The sequence below is a fragment of the Stegodyphus dumicola genome, chromosome 4 (genome assembly GCF_044657685.1).
Source record: "Stegodyphus dumicola isolate Sdum_Otavi_A_Nest chromosome 4, ASM4465768v1".
Classification (NCBI taxonomy): Eukaryota; Metazoa; Arthropoda; class Arachnida; order Araneae; family Eresidae; genus Stegodyphus; species Stegodyphus dumicola.
In genome coordinates, this window is record NC_140771.1 from 52,224,343 (window position 1) to 52,250,105 (window position 25,763).

Genomic DNA, 25,763 nt, shown 5'->3' on the forward strand with positions numbered 1-25,763 from the left:
TTTATCCTATCGCCCTCAGTTATAAAAGAAGACAACAAAACAACTATGTTCATCACACAAAACCAAACTACATTTGAACGCACTAAGCACATGGACATCAAGCATTACTTCATCTGTGACAATACTGAGCAAGGTGATTAAATTGCAATATGTAAATTCCAAGGAAAACATAGCTGATCTAATAAAAAAAAAACATCTCAAAGACAGTGTTAACCAACTTGAGAAAATATTTAGATTTTTACAAATAGCCCTCCCATGTGTAATATAAAAGGTGACTGTGTATGCTCATAACACTTGTAAATTTCTTTTACCAATTTTTTTATTGTTCAGTTATGAAGAGTTTCTGTAAATTCCTTTTTTTTTTTTTTTTTTATTTTTTTATTTTTTTTATTAATCCTTCATTTTGAAGGTTGTATTTAATCAATTTAAGTGAAAGTTTTTTTAGGCATATTTTGGCAAGGAGAAGTGTTAGAAATAAATTTTATTTTATTTTTATGATGTTGTATCTGCCAAAGCAATGCTATAATTATAGACTCTATGTTCCTTAATATTCATGTGTAGCTGCTTTTTTGCTGAATGGCAATAGTTTAGTTAGTCAAGTTAATAAACATGTAATGTGCATTTGTGATTTGCTTATTTCTTTCTACTATATTACAAAGTATATCTGACATTTAAGTAATTTCTATCAGGTTCAAGGCACGATTAGCAATGTGGTAGTATGATCCACCTTTTTTTGCAGGTCCGCATTCTTCACACAAAACCATTCCACAGGTTGCGAAGGGTTTAAGGGAGACAGGCTACATGACTAGCTGACATTGAACCGGCAGAGCAGCTAACATAGGGCAGAAAGTAAAGTCGGAAGATGTATTATCATAAGCTCTCACATATCCAAACAGTAGTCCACAAGACAAGAGTTTAAAACTGTAACCTTTCAATAGGTCAAGTTTGGAAACTCCTACACAAATTAGGTGCTCATCCATACCTGAAAAAACCTCATCAAGCATTACTGGACGGGGATTCCAAGACGTTTTGCATGGTGCAATTTAGTCATGAACCAGACAGATATTTAGCCAACATTCATAGTGCATATACTGTGGATGCAAGAGGCATGCTTCTCGTGGAATGAAATGTACAATAGGCAGAACACCCATTACTGGGTACTGGAAGATCCATCATGTTCTGCCGATGTTCAACATCAAATACAGTTTTCGACTACTGTTTGAATTACACTGTGAAATTTACAATAACAGGTTAATTGGCCAGGGTACATATTAACAGCCACAAAATATTTATATTTTCTGCAAGACACATATCCAATTTTGTTGAGAACTTGCCGTTGCTTCAACTCTGAAATGGTTGGTTCCAACATGACAGCGCGCTTGTGCACAAGACATCACCAGTGAAGCAGTACCTGACGGAGGAATTAGGAGAATGAATAATTGGGTAAGGCAATTTTTTAGTGTGGCCTCCACATTCATCTGACCTTACTTCAATGAATATTTTCCTATGGGGATACCTCAAACAGCAGGTGCATGCAAACCCTCTGTAAACACTGCAAAACTTTCAACGTATTACAGAAACTTGTACAAATGTGTCACCTGCTATGCTACAATGTGAAATTCTAACAAGGATCCAGATACACATTTCAGCTGATGGAGAGAAGTCTGAACATCGAAAATAAAAATAAGTTGTGATAACTATCTATTTTTTCCTTTGTCTAAGATCATTTCATCCCGTCATAGTATAGAAAATTGTGAAAACTAACACACATTTAAAACATTCATGTCCACTAGGTATCTTATCGTACTTAAATCGATGATGCTCTACAACTTTCTCATTCAATTTTTTCTTCTAGCTCGTACCGTTTTAGAGATAGGAGCGCTAATTCTGTCTTCTTCCATCAGGTGCTGCTATAAACAGTCTCATTTAGTAGCGCACAGCCACTTTACTATACCTAGACACCACTTTTATGACTATAATTGCAGCCATTCTACTGTTAAATAGGTGGTATCGAATTTATATATGTAAGATATGAAATATGAAAAAAAAAAAAAAAAAAAACTACTAACTTTAACTAGGCAAAAGCCCTTTTAACTTCAAATTAATTACACTCTAAAATTATTATTTACTTATATAAATTATTTTTGTCATATCGATATATACAAAACATATGATATGGATTAATATCATATGTTTAAGGTATTGATCCATATCATATGTTTTTTACATATATAAATATTTTTATAATAAGGTCAGAAAAATTTATTATAATCAGTTCTTAAAATAAAAGTCTGATGTGTACACCACATGACTTCCTTGTACAGAATATTAAATTATACAAATTTTTTTCTGCATTTCATTTAAACGTATTTCCCTGAATTTAATTAGAGATATATTTCTCATTTAATCACTTCAGTTTTCACTTCATGACAAGGCTTAAAACCTCAAAATATCTTTATTAAAAATTGAAAAATAAAAAACATCAAATACATTTAATTAAAAAAATTGAAAAATATAAAACATCAAATACAGTTAAAATAATTAAAAACATTTTTTTACAATTAAAACTTGGAAATTTCTATGGAAAAACAAGCAATTCGGCCAGCGGGCAAGAAGGCAGATTTTTCAGTACACAAAACTGAAAGTTTAGTTTTGGTCCCACTGGGCAAAAAGACACTGAAGAAGCAGAAACTGACTGAATTCACTATTCTGTTAAGTTTCAAATGTAAACAAACATGGCTGCTATGGTAAAAAACAATTAGGCTTAACTTTACTTAAACAACTTTTAAATTGTTGATAATTCTATAACTATTGCATGCAGATTAACTATAGATATCAAAATCTCAACCAGAACATAATAACAACATAATTCATTTTTAAAGCCAAAAATGCTCTTTTTAAGAACATATTAGAATAAAAAACTGATCTCGCAGAGCCAAGTAACAGTGTGGGTATATATATATACTTTTGGTGCAGCTGATTGAAACCAAGAAATGAAGTGCGCAACTACATATTATAGCAGTTCTATATGCAAAATGTCAGCATTTTGAGGATACTTGTTTTTGAGTTATGTGAGATACATGCATATGTCACGAAAAAACCTCTTTTAAATCCATTTTTAATCCTTTTTGCATCTTTGAATTGCATTCGATAGCGGTCAAAATGGGTATTTTCATTGAAATATGATACCTGGAAATTTTCATGATTACAGTACTTCCTTTGTCCAAGGAAGTAAAAAAGAGAAATCTTCAAATTAAAAGGAAAAGTAAAGGAGTTATAGCAAACTTAAGTTAGAATTTTGATTTACATAATTTTTATGTTATATATAAAGCATAAACCTAACAACTATATAAATTATGATTTGATGTAATAAAAAATGACTTCATTTATTGAACATATTTTTTTTAATGAAGTTTTCTTGGATTCTGTTTCACACCATGTACACATTCCCATATATGTGTGTGTATAAGATGCAACATATGAAAGAAATTAACAAATTGCTAACTTAATTGGAAATAGCCCTGTTAATTCCTATTTTTACTTCCTTGTACAAAGTAAAAAGGAAGTACAGTAATTGCGAAACATTTTGGGTGTCACATTTCAATGAAAATATTCATTTTGACCACTATCAAATGCAATTTAATGATGTTTTCGAGTGACATCTGTATGTAAGGACAGAATAAAGGGCTCTTTCCCCCCAAAAAATTATGAAACTCATTTAAAATAAATTCCAAAGAGATTTTTTTCGCGGCATCTGTGCGTACATATCTCACATAACTCAAAAACGAGTAGCCTCAGAAAATGTAGGACTGCTATAATATGTAGATGTGCCCTCGCATTTTGGTTGCAATTGGCTGCACCAAAAGTATATAAATATATGTATATGAAATTATATAAGCACAAGGAAAAGCCAGAGCAGTGTTGATGCTTGCTTAGATACATATTTGAAGAAGAATTTTGATTGCATAGGATGCTAATACTGTTAACTTGGTAATATCTAAAGAACTTGGCAGTCGAAGCAGTTTTAATTCCATTTTTATTTCCAATTGATATTTGTGGCCAAAATCACAGTGGGTTCATGGATGTACGATAAAATAAATTTTACCAATTGCCTCTACATCAATGAAAATTAATCTGGAATATTAATCTCCAAATTTACTCTCAATGAATATTACGTGCAGCTTCTGGTCTCTCTGAAGTTAAACCTACTAAATTTTTAAAAAATTTTCCAACCTAATCAAAAAAGGTAGCTGTTTCATTTAGTATTTAGCAGTACCAAATGGCATATTGTTGACTCAAGCTTGAAATTCAGAGAACGCAGATATTTATTAAATCCGTAGCTCTTTGTGGCATGATGGCTCTTATAATAATGTTAAGAGCTTGTGTTAGAGGAAAAGGGAGCAGGAGACTTTGGACTCATCAACTGTAGTCTTCTCCATCAAAAGTAGAAGCAGAGAAATCTTGCATTGTCACCTAATTTACCTAATTACCTAATTTAATAATGTCACCTAATTTAATAAATAATCACAGATTTGCCAGCAACACAAACAAGCCTTTCCTTTCTGGCCACAATAAATTCTTAAAACTGATGTAGTCTAGATTAGAAGGCTTTATCACAACATAACATAAAAGAAGAAAAATAACTTTGATGTGTTTAAAAGAAAGATGAATTTATAAATTTTATTTACCACGTTGGAGTTAGTGAATTTGGAGAAAATATGATAGGACTTTTCTTCACGGTGGCAGAATTTCTTCTATTGGACTGAAACATTTTGAACAAGCAAAGTTAAAATTTTCTTTAAAAGGTAAACATTATTGACAATAATATAATTAAATTTAAAGACAAAATTCAGATACTTACTTTATCAGAAATGTCATAACGTTCATCAGAGCTAAATTATTTATTAAAGAAATTTTCTAGCAGTGAGCCTAATATACAAAAAGTTAAAATTTCATAAAACAATAAGGAAGAAAATAACATAATATTGCATTATAATTAGTGTTCCATGTACTGAAGTGCTTTTGCATATCAGTGAAAACAATTCATCCCAACCACCTTTATGCCTGCAAGCTTCTTGTAAAAGTAATTCAAGTAGTAACTTCGTGAAACAAGTGAATCCAATATGACTGCAGATACTAGTTAAAACTGAAAGTAAATTGAGCTTAGTAATAAAAACAGATTCAATAGATTCTTTAGGGGCAATGCAAAACAATTCATCTTAATGAGTATTCTATTTCAACCTCAGTAAAATCTGATCTTGCTCCTCACTTCCATTTGAAGCCTAACAGGAGCTAAAATTATCCTTCCCATTATGTCTTTCACTTGAGACATCAGCTGGTGCAACTCATGAATGTTATTCACACTCAAACTAATTTTAATTTTTGGATGCTTCCTGAAATACAGCATTTTTATTAGCTTTCCATATTCAGTTGATACTTTATGGTAGCTTTTAAAAGGAAAGGAATTAATGTGACTCTGAATACCACATGACAGTGTCACTAAATTTCAGTTTTCTCTCATTCTTTTATCCTCCTATCATAAAAAATTTAAGACATCTCGCTTTTTTGGATTTATACTTAGTTGCAGAGTACCACCCAGATAGTATAGTGGTTAGGGAAGTCTGACTGCGATACCAAATGGCCTGGGTTCAAATTCCGGAGAAGGCATGGTTGTAATTGTCCATCCCTTCATAGGAGGCAATGGTGGCCCACCTGTTAGGTGCCTCTATAATAAAGAGGCCACCACATCTGGCCTTAGTATAGATTAATAGACTCTGTTACAAAACTGTAACTGTTTAAAATCTGCCATTGGGGAGAGGAATATTTAGTTGCAGAAAAGCTTGCCATAAAAACTATTGCTTCTAAAATTCCCATAGTATTTATAGAGACAAGCTTCATCCCTTACTTGAGCACTTATTTAAGGTTGCAAAATCTCAATATTTAGCTGATGCACCAAAGGTGTAATTCTGTAGTACTGCTTGAAAATTTTAAGACAGATCAATTACACAAATCATGACAAAAATCATTAGTGATTAGGTTTAACATACTTCCAATTATGTCATATCCATTTCAGTAAAACATTATTATAACTTCTAAACATGCCATCCTTAAGTAGGCATTTGGACATAGAGCTTAACCTTGATTCAGCTATATTATATTTATGGCCAAGAGCAGGATGCCTAACCATGGATTTGTTGCTTCATATTTTTTATCTTGATTGATCTAAACAGTTTCTCGAAAATAAACTAGCATTTTTTTGTCCAAGATATCAGCAGATTTCTTTGCAATGGGATCTCTTACTCATAAAGTCTTCAAGTCCCAAAATTTTGACACATTGGAATTCTGAATGGAATAATGTAACATGAAAGGCCTCAAGAATATGAAGCTTCGCTAGAAAAATGAGGTTACAGAGACAAGTCAATTTAATATTGAGGTAAATGTTTAGTTTGGCAAGATAGCACCTAGCTGGCAATGGTTTTGCTGCCTAATTTTTTTTAGTCAAATATGGTGAGAAATCATGAAACTTGGCTACCGTTTGGATCCAATTAATATGTAACTGTACGTGGTTTCCAGCAATTTAGAAAAATCACATATATTGGAAGTTTCTCGATGGACAGGCCAAAACTATTTAATACTAATCTGAGCCTGGAATAAATAAACTCACATATACTGAAGGCTTTATCTAGGTCTGGAGTTCGATACCACTTGGTGCAGTCTCTACGGATCCTAAATTCTGCTACAAAGCACTTTCCTAAGTTCTAAATTTTCACCACACCTAAACTTTGGATCGCAGTGCTTTCCCTAAATCAAAAAAACCTTCTCATTCCTTAATTTTGCCGCTCGGTGCTCCCAAAGTTCCAAAAATTTCATCTTCCCTAAATTCTGCCTTCCAGTGCCGACATATTCTGCTGCCGCTTCTGGGTTTATCGTAAATAACATATAAGTTATTCTTAATTAAAATAGCACTAAATGTAATCTTTAATCTATGAGTTTCATTAACAAAATCTCTTTTTAGCATATGAAAAGAAGTTTTTGTTGAATTTTTCCTCAGCAACATTTCTTAGAGCATTTAAAAATATATAATCATAGCCAAGCGTAATGTTAGCATAAAAGGTTGCCATACTCTTGTTATTCAATTACGAATATAAAAAAAGTTTATACATCACTGCATGAGTTATTACTAAAGCTGTCATGTATTGATAAACATGCAGTGATGAAAGCAAAATACAATAAATAATGACTCGGGAGGTCGGCATCAGGGATAATATATAGATATAAAATAGGTGATATAAAAATAAGTGAATGTTTCAGTTTGAGATGTATGCCAAGTAGATACTCAGCTACGGAAGCAAATTATTAATCTCATAAATTTATGCTTACATGACTTTTTTCATAATGAGGTATTTTATTTAGTGCCTACGTAAAATTAAGAATCAGAATTTTTAAGTGAAAATCTCCACACGTTTTACAATGGAAGGAAAAATCAAACTGCGTATACGTAAAGAATAAAACAACAACAACAACAAAGGGGGGAAAAAAAAAGAGGTTTGCGGCTTTGAGGTCTGGATTTTAGATCGTTCCGGATAATGGACATCCAGATTTCAGATTTTGTACTGTACACATGATTTGCCACAAGCCAGGCTTACTTTAAAGGCTCCCTTTTCTGATGTTGATTTGTAGTAAATAAAGCATCCATAAGCAGATTTGGAAGCATCTACAAATTCGTGAAGGGTACCTCAATCTGCACACATTCTATTTCCCAAAACTTCTCCAAAGTTTTGTTTAGACCAGTGTTATTCTCAAGCTGGAATGTACACTTCCCTACATTTCCATGGGAACGCTTTCACTTGCTATGTATCCAAAAAAATCAGATTACTATTAATCGGACAAATCTGACTTGGCTGCTACAGTTTATAAAAGATCTCAGCACTTAAAAGTAAATCTATATGGCCTGGCATATTAAAGTTTTCATTTGTAAGTTTTATATATTTTGATTCTGGTATATTAATTTTAAACATTTTTGATGGCATGAAATCCATAATTTTAGATACAATAAAAAAATATAATTCTTTTCCAAATTTTCCCTCAAAGTTAGAAATAGTTGCACTAACAACAAATTTAATTGCTATGAATGTATCTCCAATACCACAAACTGTCAAATTAGTTTTTCCTCTCTTTAAATTAAGGCTATTCACACAGTCTGACATCATATAATTATTCATGAATTCTTGATCTAAAATCACTCTAGATTTATTCCCTCTGGTTTTCTGTCTGATTTATTACCGGTGAAGAGAGCACGGAATTACTGTTTTGACTACATGAAGTGGAGACAGCTGTCTGAAATACAGAAGCATGTGGCGATAAACCAGTCCTTTTCTCTTACAGTGGGGGAATGAAGTTCATGGCCATTTGCTTTAGCTGCATTTCACTGAGCAATGACTCAGAATTTCTTGGATAATGTAAAGAAACATGATGGCGCTTCATCATTCCGATTCGCTTACACAAAGCACATGAAAATTGTGATTTACAAGATTTAACCAACAAATGTTGGCCCAAACAATTAAAGCAGTAATTATTTTTCTTAATTACTTCTACTCTTTCAGAAACAGGCAATGCCATATAATTTCTATATTTATTTTAGGAATGGCTTTCGAAACAAAAAATAGCTATCAGCTAGAAATATCCTAGGTACATTTCTCGAATTTGAGAATTTTTGATTATTATTCGTCAATGGTTTTCCCTGTGACACAAAAAACAGATCTGCTTCTTTCCCTAAGGTTACAGGATCAAACCAGCTATCTGATTATTTAATGCTGATAAGGGATGCAGTTTCTTTATCTAATGTTTGAAACAATTTGTCTGATATAATTAATTGCTTTAGTTTCTCAAAATCAGACACTTATAATTTTAAATAATAATTAAAGCTAGTCATCAAATGTGATGCAAATTGCTTATGGGTTCCATTTGCTTGCTAGGTAGTTTTTCTGACTTGCTCTAAACACAACTGAGACGTTGTTTTGAATTCTCGTAATACAATTTTCTTTACTTAATTAATCATAATAGTCAACTCATTATGACTTATGTAAGAAATTACTTTTGAAGATTTTTCACCTAGTAAATTCAAAAGAATCTTTACCCTTAAATTTCTCTGGCATGTATTTTTTATGAAGGATCTTTCCAAAGGGAGAGGAAAAAAAAAAAAAAAAAAAAAAAACCATCCTTCTAGCCGACTTGGAATTCTCATTGTTAAAGTTTTTATAATTTTTATTTGTGATTCCAGAGAATCATTTTTCTCAATTTTATTTTCTTAAGTGTTGCTGCTAGTTTTTGGAGCTGTTCACATGCGTGACAATCTAATTGTTTTCTAATCTAGTCTCTACTTTCCAGTCATCAATTATTCTATGAGATTAGATACAAATTCAGGTTCTTTTCTGAATTTCTCAGTATTCTTTATAATACTAATCAGATCTGTAATCGTTATTCTATCTGTTACTACCTCTCCTCACTCTGTAGCAGCAAGCTGCAAATAATTTTTTCTCGTGTTTTTAAACAATTTGAAAAAAAAAAAATCAGTTGTAAAACCCAACATAACTAACTCTTAATTCAGTAAAAATAACAACACAAATTATGATACGAGGGTAAATAACCAGAAAAGCTCATGCAACTACTTCAATACTAATTCCTAATTCAGTAGTACATCTTCAGAACGATTCACTTTTTGGTATGCAGCATCGTAGCATTATCAAAAAATGAAGGTTGAATTTTCCCATCTCATAATTATACATAGTGCACTTAATAACTCCTCTGGTTCTACGGACCAGATACTGATGAATACAGACATTTTTCACTAAAATTTCAGCGGACTGTATATATATTATTTACTTTCATTTTGAAAACACAACATTTTTTAACTCTCGGTTCTCCTAATTTTTTAGAATCCAAAATCTGAAATAAATGCTGCTCGCGATTTCCATGGCAACTTAATCTTTTTCTTCTTCTTGATCATGCTGCCACAATAATACTTATAATTAGGTACAGAACATATATTTTAAATCAAATTTACATTTGTTTCAGGTTTACTTTCACCAAACCTTCATCACAAATTACTATGCTCAAACAAATCATTAATTAATTTTAAAAAACCTATATTTCTGAAGAGACAGTTACTTATCTACTAAAATAGTTTAATTTCATGCAAATAACTAAAAAACAGCACTGACAAAGCATAATAGCATCACTTCTAATGCACAAGCTAAAACAGATATTTAAAAAATATGCTGAATATGATACATTCAATAAAATTTAAACTGATATGAAATATATAAAAGTAATAAAATTAATAAAAACGTTTTAAAATAAGTTATACCAAAATTCTGAATCTGGATATTTATAAATGCCTGTAGATTTCATTTTGCATCTTTAAGAATGACACACTGTAAAAAAAGTGCTTTAGTCAGACTCTACAGGTTAAGTCAGAAATTATGTTACAAACATGACTGCATTTTGTGATAACAATAGCATGGGTTAGTGTATATCTTAGGGTACCGCTTGGATTATCGTCAAGTTGTTTAATTTATGGTAACTTGAGTAGTTGAATGTTATAGAAACCCTGTTAGACATGATTGGTTGTAATACAGGATTGTGGTGATTTTGACTGATAGGAAAATATTTGTAAGGGCTTACTTAGGTATGGATGTTGGTTAAGAAGTATATTGCTTATTTTGTGATTTATACTATAAAATGACCACTGGTGGTACAATTAATCTGAAGTTTGTGTACACTCTGGAATGATTGAAAAAGAAAACATTGCTTGGTGTAAACATTACATAGTGTGTAAATGAAGATTTTATTTGCTTTGTTCACCTCTCAGTAAACTACGCAATGAGATTTAAAGATTTCGACACCGTAGCTCATATCAATCCTATGGAAGGTATGTGAGGTGTAATAAAAAGGGATTTTTGAAAGAAATGCTACTGACAGTTCAGACGATATTTTTCATTTTTACTTTTGTGAATTAATGTTGTGATGGGAGTATAGAGATTCTAGTTTAGATAATTTTAAATAGCTTTGGGATGCTGTTGAGGAATTCTGTGTGTCACACATATCGAAGAAACAGAAATTTTTAAATAAGTCGATATTTCCTTTTTGTACTGCGTAGATTAAATAACATGTATTTTCATTCTTATGTTATTTTCTTGTCTGATTTAAAATGCAGTTTATTGAGATTATATATTTTTAGTTTTAATTATGTTTTTATTGCATATGTTTGGACATAAACAGGAATGGTGCCAAAAAATTACTGAGGGGTCCAATGAAATATATTTTTACCATAGTATGGTTACAGCATGTTAAGACAGTAGAAACAGTGTCGTGCTATTACATGGGCATACTGGCACTTGCTCGGGGGCCCCAACACAATGGTTTGCCCAAGGACCCATACTGATGTTAAGCCAGCAGTGAGTGCAAAGACATCTTTTCAAACTGAAGAACAAGACCAAACACCTTTACAGTCTCAAACAGCTTGTTATTGTTAATATGTAAGTACTAGTGCAAGCTCTTCTAGGAGGTTTCCTTTTTCATGTGTTTTTAATTGTAAAGAATTGGCTTTGTCCACTTTCATATAGCCAATTGCAATAAATTTACAATAAACCCCATCTTGCCACTCTCATAACTTCACTTTCATAATAGTACGCTTGTTGTTGCTGACACTTTAATACTACTCAAAGTCCTTCCAGGAGATTTCCTTTTTTAGGTGTTTTTGATTATAAACAATTGGCTGTTTTCACTTCCACAGAGCCAACAGCAATAATTTTACAATAAACCATGTCTTGCCACTCTTACGACTTCATTTTAGAAAGCAATCATTCAAATTGCAACTGTAACTTGCTCAGCATGGTCAGCACATCTTAGCTTATGACATAACTTCAGGAATGCAACTATTTCTTGAAATGAAGTTTCAAGTTTAATGCTCACTATTTCCCTCTGCAATATATAGTAACCAATTCTTTTGTTTAAATCTACAAACCTATTTCTGATTCACCCTGCCAGGTTTAGTATGTTGCACTTTATTTTTAAAATCAACTATATCGCTCAGTTTTTAGTTGATCGATTAATTCCTTAAAGATGCATGCTGCAATTATGCAACAAAACAACAACAAAAAAAAAGTTTATGTACACAACTTTCCCAAGTGTGCCTAGAGAATAAAATATTTCACTTGATTCCCAAAGAGCTAATAATATTTTGACAAAGAATTGACATATAACATATAATATGTTGTAGAGCATGGGAGTGTAGCTTCAATCACAAAAAAATGCTGCAAATGTTCACATAGCTTTCAGACATAGTTGAACTTGCTGCTGCATGTTATCAACAATCCATTCTAACAAGTTCCCATTAATAAATCAGATTACTTCATTAAAGACAGGGCCCACTAGTAGCCAAGCGAAAAAGTTGCTTAAAACTGCTAGTTCAGTCCAAGGTTTGAATCCTACGAATGGGTTGGCTGCATAGACATTTTATGGTTTTACCCATGTGTAACATGCATACAAGCCAGTTTCCCTTAGAAAAACCTCCGCAAAGGCATTCCTCCCGTTAGGCAGATAGCTCTCGTGTACTTTGCAAAATCAAATAAATCTAAAACCACGCCTTCTTTAACCCTTTCCGGCACACTACTTTTTAAAGTTGGAGTTTTGATTTAAAAAAAAAAAAAAAAAAAAGGTAGGCACTCTAATTAGGCCTAAAGGAGTACTCAAGTAAAATTTTGTGAAGATAGCACTTATTGTTTTAATTCTGTGGCTGTGCCCAAAGTGGGCATACTGACTGAATAGAGCTTCGAAAAGAGTGCTGAAACGAGCATTGTTGTCAATGAACTGACCGACGAGAATGCGGAGAAACAAAGAATACAGACTCTCAGTTGTCCTAGATTATCGGCGAGTGCAGTCTGGGCACACCTAGGGTTCGCCGTTTGATTTTAGGCAAGATTTCAAGGTAAAAATTTAAAACTAATATAGAATAAGGGGATTAGCATACAGCCAAAAAATAAAACAGAAATTTCTTTTCAAACAATTCCTTTTATACCCTAAAAAAAATCTGGAAGATTTCTTTGAAAAATGAGGGTCTTAAAAAACTAAACATGGCTAAAATACATGGACTGTCTTGTGTTGAGCTCCCATCTACTATAAATAAAGAAGGTTCAGAGTAACCTATAAATCCTTTTTCATTCAATTTTTCTGTGCATACAGAAGGAAATTTTTAGGTGTGTCCAGACCGGACACACTGTGCCGCAAAGGGTTAACAAGAGAAATTTATTTTTGTGAGCACAATATTTCAGATAACATAGATTAAAATGAGTCATGGCCTTAATATATTACTATTATATTTACAAGACTCGAGGTCACTTGATAATAATAATACTATAAAAATATTCTTTTTACACAGAATTAATTTCTATTAAGAATCTATTAATTTACACACTGCAACCACCAAAGTTCTAACCCAGCCTTTATTTTCGCAACTGTTGATCTTAGGCCCATAGTTCTAAATGCAAAAGTGTTTCAAAAGATTTGTGTTTTGGCATTTTTAAATTTAAAAGAACTGATACTATGAAATCTAACATTTCTCCATTCCTCTGGTCCCTGCACATATATTTAGGACACTTCTGCACTTCTTATAAAAAATTAAACACAAAAAGTTTGATTCTCATGTGGCAAAAACTATCAAGACATTCAAAATTAAAATTCCGACTTATATTTAGGGGCTCTACACAAATTGAAGAGTGAAATGTTTGCATTTGTGCATAACTTAAAAAGACACCATTTAGGAATATGTTTCTGACATTAAGAAATTACGTGCCAAAAATTTCTATGCAGATTATTACGAATAATACTGATCAATATAATTTTTTAAAAAAAATGGAGATCTTATTCATTAAATCTTATATAATTTGCAATCTAGAAAACATTATTCGCAAGTAGCCATATTGTTCCTGTTAATTAAAGATGGAAAATATTTGCAGTTCAATGAAATTTGGTACAATTACCAGATTAAAATTCTACAATAATAATACTTCATGAGAATATTAATAACAATTTTAAACTTTGTAAACTAATAAATAACTTGTTTGGAAATTCTTTCAGCAAATCAAATGTAACAAAAGTATAAATTAAAGATGCTAAAAAAAATCAAATAACAATATCACTGAATGGCATTTACAGATAAGAAAATCCACTTTAAATTATTCAAATTTATTTATTAACCAACGTCTCAATGCAATTTGAATATGAAATCAAAAATCACAAAATTTTAAATTAAATATCTCGTTCATTTTTTGTTGCACAGGAGACTTTTTTGTTTTATTTTTTATAAACAGTGCATTATTTTTCTAAATTTAAATATAGGGACCAAAGGAACATATAAAAAGTTACATTTTATAATTTTTTAAAACCGATTTCTTTAAACATCAATATGCCAAAATATCAATCCTTGTGTGACTCAAACATTTTTGTAATTGGAAGTACACTTGTTCTAAAAAAAAATAAGTACCAAGCACTAAAGAAAATGTATGAATGTAAAAAAGGGGAATTAAAACATACAATTTATTTAAAAAGTAGAGGAAATGAATAAAAATAAGCAACCACAATTAGGATAAAATGCAATCCTGCAGTTACAGCACTATGCTTTAAAGGGGGCATGCCGGACCTATGCATCAGCTCACAAGCAGCAATATTTCAGTATAATCCGTGGTAGCCACAGCAAAAAGCATGAGCTGAAGACACCATTTGCCTGATAAATTATGCTGGAGGTTAGAGGGCTGTTGCAAGCTGGTGGAAGACAATTTGCTGTTGCGAGAGAGCTGAATGTGCACTGTAGTGTCTTTAGTAGCCTATGAAGTTGTTATCAAAGGGATCAAAACTCACGTTGAAGACGTAGGTCTTGATGGAGGATTACCACAATGGCAGAGGATCACTTCCTGTTGCCATAGATCACTAACAGCACAGCAGCTGGTGTCATACCTCTCTCTTGCTGCAGGGTGGCCCATATCATGTCAAAGTGTCACTTTAGCTGCATGAAGGTGGACTGTATGCCCGATGACCAGTGGTTTGTGTTTTTTGTCCCCATCACATGCCAGAGCATGGTTGAATTGGGCCTGTGAATATTGCAGATGGATACTAGAACAGAGAGGCAATGTATTCTTTATAGATGAGTCTTGATTTAATATCTAGAATGATTCCCGAAGCGCAGTGATATGGCGAGAGCCGGGGCATGTTATTGGGCACCAAACATTGTTGAAAGAAACCATTACAGAGGATAGAGCTGGGACAGCAAAGAATAGCCACACTGCGATTCCTCGTGGTTCCACCATAGGCATCGGATATTGCACTGAAATTCTATCCCCTTGTGCATTATTGTTTTATTGCTGCAATAGTTACCTGCCCGCATACAGCTCGAGTGGTGAGGAGTCATCTCGAGACAGAAAACATTCCACATCTGCTGAGGCCTGCTGACCCAACCTTCATTCCATACAGCATATGTGAGATGACAGATAGCGGATCATAGTGTGGCACCAGGCACCCTCGACAAGCTCCGGCATACATTACTACAGGAATGGGCGCTATTGCAACAACAAGCGATCAACTGTACTATTGCCAGCTTTCCTTGCTGCTATCAAGTATGCATTTCCTCTAATACCCATTATAAGTGTGATGTTTCCATTGCACATTATTCCGTCCCATTTGGTCTTTTGCGATGTGATGGTCATAATGTGTTTTTGAATGTCTTTGCTTTATTGTTTGTTATGTGGTCTAGTCAACACTTATGTGTGTTATGTGGTCAACATCTTAGATCAATTTCATATATACCCATTAAATAGTTTTTGTTTCATTCTGTGCTTTACCTTTGTTGCTTATTTTTTAGAGGAGTGTATTGTCTACAATCCATGATTATAAAAATAAACGATGGATAAGGACTTTTGCGGGCATGAATTTATGGTTTTTAAATGTGCATTTTTAGCAGATGTGTACAAAGGTTTCTCAGGATAAATGAAGATGGATTGTCAGTTTGAAATTCATAAATCAGTAAAGTTTAATCTTAAGCTAGTTTACTAACAGAAGTGACACAAAGAAGATCAACAATAATTGGCATAGATTTTATTTTAGCTGTAGTATGTTTGGTGATTCAAACACTGTTGTATTCTTTTCACTGCAGATGAATGAAAGACAATGAGATGTCTCACTCAATTGTGAATGAAGAAAGGAATAATGTTTAAACTGCTAAAAGAGCTTCAACGACTACAAAAAAAAAAAAAAAAAAAAAAAAAAAAGATTTACTGTCACTGGTATTCTTAGTCAGTTTCAATCAGTGTGTTCTCTCCCACTTGCAAAAACATTTGAAATTTTCTTTAAAAACAGCACTAATGTAAGAACAAATTTTGTTCAATTTTAAATCTCCTTCTTCTTTTCTGATGCTCCTGATGAATCAAATGACAAGAATGGAACAGGAAACCAATTACCTGCTTTAAAACACTTTTTCCCCCCTCCATAATTTATGTTAAGGATATAAATGCAATTATATATACAAATAAAATTTAATAAAATATTTATCAAACTATATTATAAAGGATACATCAGATCAATGCTGGCAGAATTATAGACAGGTGTAGTAACAGATTTGCGATTCTTTGCAGATTTGTTAGAATTCTTCATTAATACCTTTAAAATAAATAATAAAAATGCATAAATCATATTGGAATACTTTAATATGAGCATCTTCATGAATAACTAAACAGGATGTCAATCATCTTTAATCAGATGATTAAATTAATGATTTAAATCCTGATTTTAATCAGCAGATTAAAAAAAATCATCAATTAAAACTGGACAATTTCCTCATTTTTTTAAAGACATTACAAGAAATGTGTTAAAGATCAAGAAAGTCTGTAATTCTTTTATAAAGAAATATTAATTGCTAAATTTAAAAAAAAAAAAAAAAAAGAGAGAAATTTTTAAAGAAATGCCTAGAAATGTTTCAGGTGTGAATTAACTGAATACCAAATAGATCATGGAAATCTAGCATAGAATGTTTTGGATAAGCCTGAAACTGAACATACCATTTAAGAGGCTAAGTGGTAAACTATTAAATGACAAATGAAGCACAGATGCAAAAATGCAAGAATAGTTAATCAAGCAATATGTACGGGTAGTTTGTTGGTGGAATTCTTGGGGCATAAACTAAAAGGTTATGATGCACCAAATACATGGTCTACTTACTACAAATTCACATGATAATTTTAAACATAAAATCAGATTAAACATACCAATAAAATAGACACTTTGAGCAAAGGTCCTTAATCTCAGCTAAGATGGTAAAACATGAGTGTGGTTAATTCTAAGTTGAGCAAATTGAACTTCTTCCCTCCAGTTTCTATTACCATGCCAGTCTTCCACTTTAGATTTTATGGGTCTCAACTTGTTGTGAAACTGAACATCCCAGACTTGTTGCCATTTATTGATGATATTCGGCCTGATGACAGTGCTGATATCTTTAAAAGGAACAAGCTGACTGGTCAGTTAAATTGCAGAATTAGACGCAATGTCTGCCAGCTCACTGCCTTTTATTCCTGCATGTTCTGAAACCAAGCAGTAAAGTATCTGATAACCTTGCTTTTTCAATTTCAAATTTAGCTTTATTACATCAACAAGTACTGGATTCTACATGCCAGAAAATGTTTCTAGAGCTTTTAGGACACTAAGCGAATCATTATAAATTTTTAACTTCCTACAGCATAGTTTAGAAATGAAAGAAAGAGCATCATATATAGCAGATAATTCAGAGGTAAGGACTGAGCAAACCTCAAGTAAATAGATACATTCTATATGATTGCCACCAAACACATTACTTGCTACAACATGATTAGTTAGTTATCTGTATATATAAGAATATTTCCGCTGTATTTTTGCATATGCTCAAGAAAGGATTACATACATATAATCTTGTTGGCATTTCTCTTATAAAGTTGGTGTAAAGCATCATTAAGTTAGATTTGTGCTTGTTCCCAAAGTGGAATTCTAAAATGCTTTACTGTTTGGCTATAAAGATCAGTCATGGTATGTTCTTCAATAAAAGACAAACTCTTAAAGAGATATAAAGCACACGAGATGGTCATGCTTCAGACAGATGCTTACATGCCATCAAGCAAAAGCAGCTTTCATGGATGGCCATGCTGCAATAACATATTGAATAATGACGTAGAAAGAGTTGCTCATGCAACTTAAGTGATTCATAACAATAAGACTAGAAATATTCTAAATGCTCCAGAACAGACAGAGCCTGGTGATGAGAAGAACAGAATTTCAGTAAGACAGATAATGATGAGAAACTATAAACCCCTGAGCCATAATCCAATCCTGAGCAGATAAATACTCAGTACATCTGAAGCAATGGGCAATGACTGCAACCCAAGAGCTGTTCACTAGGATTTTTAGAAGGTTCAATGTTTACAGACACTTCTTCCTGAGGTACAAGACATGTTGAAGGCAGATCAGTTTTTGACAAAAAATCACACCTAAGAATTTCACCTCGGATGTAACAGAAATCAAAGATCCCTGAAAATAAAGCTTTGGCTCAGGATGAAGATTATGTTTTCAGCAAAAATGGACACAGTTTTCTGATTTGAAATGAAAATTTATGTTTATTTGACCATTTCTGGACCTATTATATGTGATATGCAGCTGTCTCCCAACATATCTCAGATCTGCACCATGGCAACTTATTTGAAGGTCATCAATATATAATGAATCTGTATTGGTTACAGGAAGTTACTTTTAAACTGAATAAGAATTAGAATTTATTTTTAAACTGAATAAGGTAACACTCAGAATGCTCCCTTGAGACACACCCTCTTCTTGTTACAAAGACATCTGTCATACAGAGCCATTTTGACATGATAAATCCTCGCCCTAAAAATGTTTGAATGAAAATAAGTAGTTGCTGTGCAAGCCACCTTTCACACCACTCACTAGCATGAAGATCACGCAGAATGTCATAGCTCTATACCTTAGTGTAAATTTTTTCTACATAAAAAAATACAGAAACCAGATGGTTTCTTTTCACAGAGCTTTACGAATGGATGTTTCCAGGAGGAGTACATTATCTACAATCGCTTTTCCTTCATGGAAATCACCATGTACTTTTATTAAATTGTTAGGCATTTTTAAATAAATAACATTGTACTAGTTAATGGTAGTTCATCCATGAACACTTTTCATTTGTTATGGTCTTACTGTAGCCGCATCCTTCGGAAATTAAATTATTCACATAATTAAATTTTCCCTCTCAATTTTTGTATGATAAAATTAGTAAAAAACAGAATCAAATGTGCAAACAACTATGGTAAATGTAATAACATATATTATTACAGTACAAAGTCCGTAATCCAGACTCGTTGGGACTTCGGCGATTCTGGATTATAGATCATCAATTTAAATCTTGTAAGATGGCATGTAGAAATTATACAATTAAAAATATGAAACCGTAATTCATGAAATAAAGAGCAATTATGATCTAAAGGGTATCAAAATTTACAAAAAAAAAAAAAAAAAAAAAAAAAAAAAAAAAAAAGAGCACCTTAATATTTATTTGTTTACTTTATTAAACATTTCTTTCAATGTAAGTTGTTTAAGTTGCTTCGTTTTTTGTGCTAATACTTTCTCTTTAATTCTATAAACAGACATAATTTCTTGTTCAGTTACAAAATTCCACTGTTCAAGTCCTGTAATTGCTGTGTTGAGAATACCGACTAACTTGTCAATCAAAATTTTTTCGTCTTCAATAACCTCTTTGTCACTTTCTTCACTATCGGAAGCAGTATTTTCTGAATCTAGAACCATACTACAGATTTCGCCGTCTGTTAATTGACTGATGATTGGAACATTGTCGTCGCAACAAAAAACTTCTATTATATCATCACCATTTATTACCACTTCTCCACACTTCTTTACAAAATCCAATAACTGGAAAATTTCACCTTTATTTTGCGATGTCCGAAAACATTCAAATTTGCGGCTATCATCTTCATTGTCCTCACCATGAAATATGGTAGCTGGCCATAAATTATGCCAAGCATTTTTTAACGTATCTGGAGACACATCCTCCCACGATCTTGCGATGCTCCACACAGCAGATTTTATGCTAAAAAATTTCCAAAAGTCTTGAATAGTCTTGCCATTGTTCAAGAAATTTAACATAGATTTTAAAAATGCTACTTTATATTTGCATTTCAGTGCGTGCTTTATTCCCATATCCATAGGCTGAATGATAGACGTACAATTTGGAGGGAAGAATAATACGGATACATTATCTTTCACTAAAACTTTATGTGAAGTATGCGCCAAACAGTTGTCAACAATCAGGACTATTTTTGAGTCATCAGGTAAACCAATCGAATTCAAATGTTGCCGAGCCTTGGGTTTAATATGATTTTCAAACCAATCATTCATCAACACTTGTGTCATTCATGCTCTTTTATTTGCGCGATATATAACGAGGGAAATCGTTACTACTTCACTCTTTCACTAGAAATTTTTAATTGTCTTATACCTTTTTAGTTGTCTTTTTAAATTTGGTTAAACAACCTGTCTTTTTAAATTTGGTTAAACAACCTGTCAAATATGTGCACTCAGTGTTTAAGTTCATTTCTTCATGAAATAATGAAATATTTTGGCTTGAGCCATTAGCATCGGACACGTCAATGGCATGCCCTCGCTCTGACGCTGTCTCACCCATTCAATCATCACTTTGTCATGATCGTCACTTTTAGCATAACGAACCCTTTTCCTATTATTCATTGCAAGTGGGGTGTCGAAATCCACAAAAAATTCAAAAAGTTCCTTTTTTGTTTTGCTTATGTCATATACAATTGACTTTCCAATGTCATACTCCTTGCATAATTTTGAGACGGACATGCCCTTTATCCATTTTTTGCAGCAATTCCACTTTTTGTTTGATGGACATCGAAACATGCTTTTGCTTTGTAGATCCTTTGGCAGCTTCAGAATTGGAAACTCTTTTTGACATAATCGAAAGTTCAAGCTTAATTTTTATAAAATTGCTCTAACAGTCTGCAAAAAATAATAAGCCGAATCCAAGGAACAGCGCAATCAGCAACATTAACTGGAATGCCTTAGAATCAGTAAAGATAATTTTAGCCTAGCTTATAATGTCCATTATACATTAAACGTGCATGCGTAAAGCATACAAAATTTGCCTTTGCGTAAAGCATACAAAATACACATTTGTGGCTTTGAGGTCCAGATTATAGATCATTCCGGATTATGGACTTTGTACTGTAGGTACTATTCAGTTTTGAAAGCCGTAAAAAATCGCCAAACTATTGTTGATGCCAGTGCTGCAAAAAAAAATTTCGGCAACCCTAATGCAAGAAAGGAAGTATAATAGTAAATAACTATCTAAGATTGATGTTTTAATTTAGATGAAAGGTTAAGTTCATATAATGTTTTTTTTTTATTATTATTATAATTTATATAAAAAAGGCTAAACATGACTGAATGAAAGCATAAGAGTAAATATTTCAGATCATTATTATAATTTATATAAAAATTGCTAAACATAACTGAATGGATGCCTGCATTGCTATTTCGCTACCGAGTCATCGCTAAAGCATATTTTCATCTCGTTGGTTGTTCTAACATAATTTTCTATAATGAATGATGCCTTTTGTTTGAAAAAATTCTCGGTAAAGTGCAGAATAGCCAACATATTTGTTTGCCGCTTTTTACAAGGGTAAAAACAATTGGATTTTTTTCAATTTTCTTTTACTTTTAAAGTGAAAATAGGTCGATGTGCACATAGATAAAGTCAAGGGTGTGTGCAGTGCCATTTTTGTGCAATTCTGGGTTTTTTTTTTTTTTTTTTTTTTTTGTTGTTGTTTAAGTAAAATAGGTTGATGTGCACATGGATATAGAGTATGTGCAATTCTTAAAAACGTGTCAAGCAGTGGGTGATTCAATTCTATTGCACACTTTTCGTCATGGACAATTCCCAAATTGTTAAATCCATAAGATATCAAAAAAAAAATTTTTAATCAAAAAAGGATTTAAAAATTAAACTAGTATTTCAATGGCATCTTAAGAAATATTGAACTATATAAACTTATGCAATCTGAAATCAGCACGCATGCTAGATTTGGCGCACTGTTAAATGGGGGCATTTGCCAGATTTGGCACTTTTGCGCATACATTTTCGCTGCAATTTTTTTACGGTCCTCAAAACAGAATAGTACCATACTGTATAAATATATTGCACTTCCTAATAATATCTGATTAGAAGTTTAATTATTTCAAAAGGTATCAGTGCCCAGTAGCCATTTAATAGTTGAAATTTACTGAACAGTTCCGCTTGGTTTCCGCCTGAAAAAAAAAACGCCAAGTGGTATTGATTGTTTGTGAAATCTGGAAGCTTGCTGCATGAAGTAGGCCTTTTGGTAACCTTAATGTTGTCTTGGGTAAAATTGCGAATATTACCAAATGTATTGTGATAAGTTGAGATTCTGGCTATTTTTTGTAATGATCTTTTTTTGCAGAAATGATCTATTTTTTGCAGAAATGTGTACGAACCCTGTACATATTTCTGCACATGGAAATTAAGTACTTTTAAGGACTATTGATGAAAAAATTACGGACCTATGAGAAAATAGCAAATTAATAAATTCAATTAAAAATATTATCTATGCCTGAACTTCACTTTTGTAATACCATCCAAAAAATAAAATAGATCCCTAAGTAGGATGCATTATTATTAAACATAACATAATTATTAGTAAGTTTGAGTATAAAATATACTTTATGACATTTATCAAACAGCATTAAATATTTTACACTTATAATAGTTCAGCATATTTGAAAGAAGATAAGTGACATTTTATTTACGTTTTACTAATAGTTATAGTTTCATGTTGGATTTTTTTTTCCATTATTTTTTTTATGTCTCATTACTTGCTCAATCTAGAGGTTTAGTAAATAGCAAGGTAGATATTATGTCAAGCATCATAGGGTTAAATGAGAAGTAAAATCATAATAAGAATGATCTATAACAAAAGATTGGCTGTTGTCACCGCTGCTCCTTGCCTAAAGAGAGACCTGCAGACCAAAACAAAACTGAAAGGCCTGATGTGGGCACGGTTAGCTAGTTTTTAAAGTTAGTTGGGCTCTGTCTGTTGCAGTTAGTGTCATAGCTCCGTGTAGAGTTCCAAGGATTAAAACCCAGTTAATATACTTTAAGGTGTCGTAGCTCCATGTAGAGTTCCAGAGTATGTAATCCAGTTAATATAATTTAAGGTTTCAATAAGCCACTAAATTTTACATATCTTTTAACAATACTGTTAAAAGTCCCTATTAAAATCACAATCTAATAAAATTTCACACTTTAAAATACATGCAACTTATTTCATTGATTCTTCGATATTAGGATAATTATACATTAAAAGCTACAAAACATTTATGTTTTATAGCAACAACACTCAACAAAATATTTATGCTTCTTTTTAATTTGAAGTATGGCCAGACATTTTGGCTAATTTATATTGATTTCCTTCTCTTTAAGCATCTTTATTAAGAATTAGAAATTTCGTTTAATCTTTAGATTATGGTAACTTGGCGATTTTTTGGCGAAAATTTGGCAACCAACAATGCTACAGTAACCTGCTAGTTTTTTTTTTTTTTTGGATGCCATTTTGTTTTCACGAAGTAAATGCCTTTTTTTTTTTTTTTTTTTACTCAACATTTTTTTCCAACAATCTGCTAGCCGAATTACGCTTATGCTAGAACTTTTATGGAACAAAAGTGCTTAATCATGATGAAGTGCTTAATCATGATGCCCACTACTTGCCGCGTTTTTAAGTATTGCACATACACGGTATCCATGTACACGTCGACCTATTTTAACTTTAAAAAAATCCCAGAATTGCACAAAAATGGCATTGCGCACACTCTTGACTTTATCCATGTCAAAGATTAGCCGAAATTTCTCTCAATATGCAAATCAATGTTCTCATTAGTTTCTGTGTGCTTTATCTCCTAAATTGTCAACCTCTCCACAATGTACCTATGAGGGTTTACTTGATCTGGTAAAAGTTAAATAGTCCAAAAACTCCCGACAGACGTGAAGCAAATTATCGCTATGTCTCAAACTAACTACAAAGTCAGACAAAGGTTTAAATAAGCCTCTTATTTAAAAAGAACTTAAAGGTATGTTCTTATGTTAACTAAATCAATTAAAGTTTGAGGTGATGTAATTAAACAAGAACAATCAAATTCAAGCAAAAAAAATGTGGACTGGTGGTCAAAGACTATACAATTTAATTTAATTTTAAGCTGGCTCAGTAACTCTACAAATTCAAATGTCGGCAGCAGTAATGCAAAGACGAATAATTACAAATTATCAGAGCCGGCAGGAACTAATGCAAGGAGCAAGTGGAGGTCAGAAACACACTCGTCTTACACTCCAAACACCTGAGTTTAAAAAATGTCTAGATCATTTCCATTCTGAGGAAAAAATACAAATGGGAAATTATAGTAAAAGCTGAAATTGTAAACAACTGGGCAATTTACATACTAATAACTGTATATATCTTTGAAGAATAATTTTATATATTCAGTTTCTTTTGTTTACATTTTCTTTTCATTTTAGAATTTTTGGATTTAATTAAATATTTCTGTTATTCTAAAAAAGTAAATGCATTTAAAATGTATAGAAAAAGCTGCTAATTTTATTTCTTTAGTAATATTAGTTAGTTATTCACAAGAGATATGAAATATATATGGTAAGGGCCAGTTACAGAGATTGTGTGGCAGAATGTTTAGAATTTAGTGACACACCCAGCAAAAAAATGTAGAAATGGCAAAACTTTTAGAATTTAGAGCAGACACTGGAAGCAGAATTTAAAAAGGCACTAGTCAGCAAAACTTATGATCTCCACAGAGAGGTTTAATATTCCACGTGATTGCACTAGGTGGGAAAATGACTAGCGTCAGACCAGTGTATGATGCATTAAGACATTAGATGAATCTTTTAAATTGCCAGTTTTCAACTTCTTTATTAATCAAAAAATTCCTTTCTATAATGCCTGTCCATGTGATAATATTAGAAGCATTTTTAATATTTTCCATACTTGTGTCTAGTGAAAAGTAGAGAAAATAAAGGGAAGATAAGCATGTTAAGAAAAAGATTCTACTATCAGAAGTAAAACATTCAAATATTATGTTTTCATCGTTCTTCCAGATGTTATCCAAAAAGTAAGAAATTCATTGCAAACTTTCTGTAAAATACATACATTACGTGTTAATACCATTGCAACATTTTTCATTTTGTCACATTTTTCTAAAATCTTATGGAATGGTGGGTCTATAAATCTTGCCTTCAAATCCTTCTAAACTTTCCAAGTTGCAATGTCTAATGTCCCAAAGAAAAATTACCCCTACCCAGTTTTATAACAACAAACAGCCAGAAATATTTTGAAAGAAGAAAAAAAAAAAAAAAATCAGACGAAAAAATTAATTAATTAATTTTATAGAGAAAACTGATGCATATTCCGAGAATTCGGAATACTCTGAGACAATTACATGAAAAAAACTCTTATCATGAAAAAATTCAAAAGATATTTTTAAATTAATATGTTACTTTTTAAATATAATTTCAATATAACACCATTATTTTAATGAAATTTATCAGTGTTAGAATGTTTAAAAAAAAT

At 32.1% G+C, this 25,763-nt stretch overlaps 1 protein-coding gene across 4 annotated transcripts in view; it reads right to left on the reverse strand.

The window, feature by feature from the left end:
- The window catches only part of PolA2 (DNA polymerase alpha subunit B), a 105,371-nt gene that overhangs the window by 73,698 nt on the left and 5,910 nt on the right, over nt 1-25,763 (reverse strand). For 3 of the 4 annotated variants that reach the window (XM_085814855.1, XM_085814856.1, XM_085814854.1), the window contains exons 3-5: nt 16,622-16,707; nt 4,862-4,892; nt 4,689-4,762 (exon numbers count right to left, since the gene is read on the reverse strand). In XM_085814855.1, the coding sequence (XP_085670981.1) occupies nt 4,689-4,762; nt 4,862-4,892; nt 16,622-16,707 (191 nt within the window). Of the gene's footprint in view, nt 1-4,688; nt 4,763-4,861; nt 4,893-16,621; nt 16,708-17,312; nt 17,585-25,763 lie in introns of those variants that run through there. The other variant, XM_085814858.1, reaches the window with a different exon arrangement.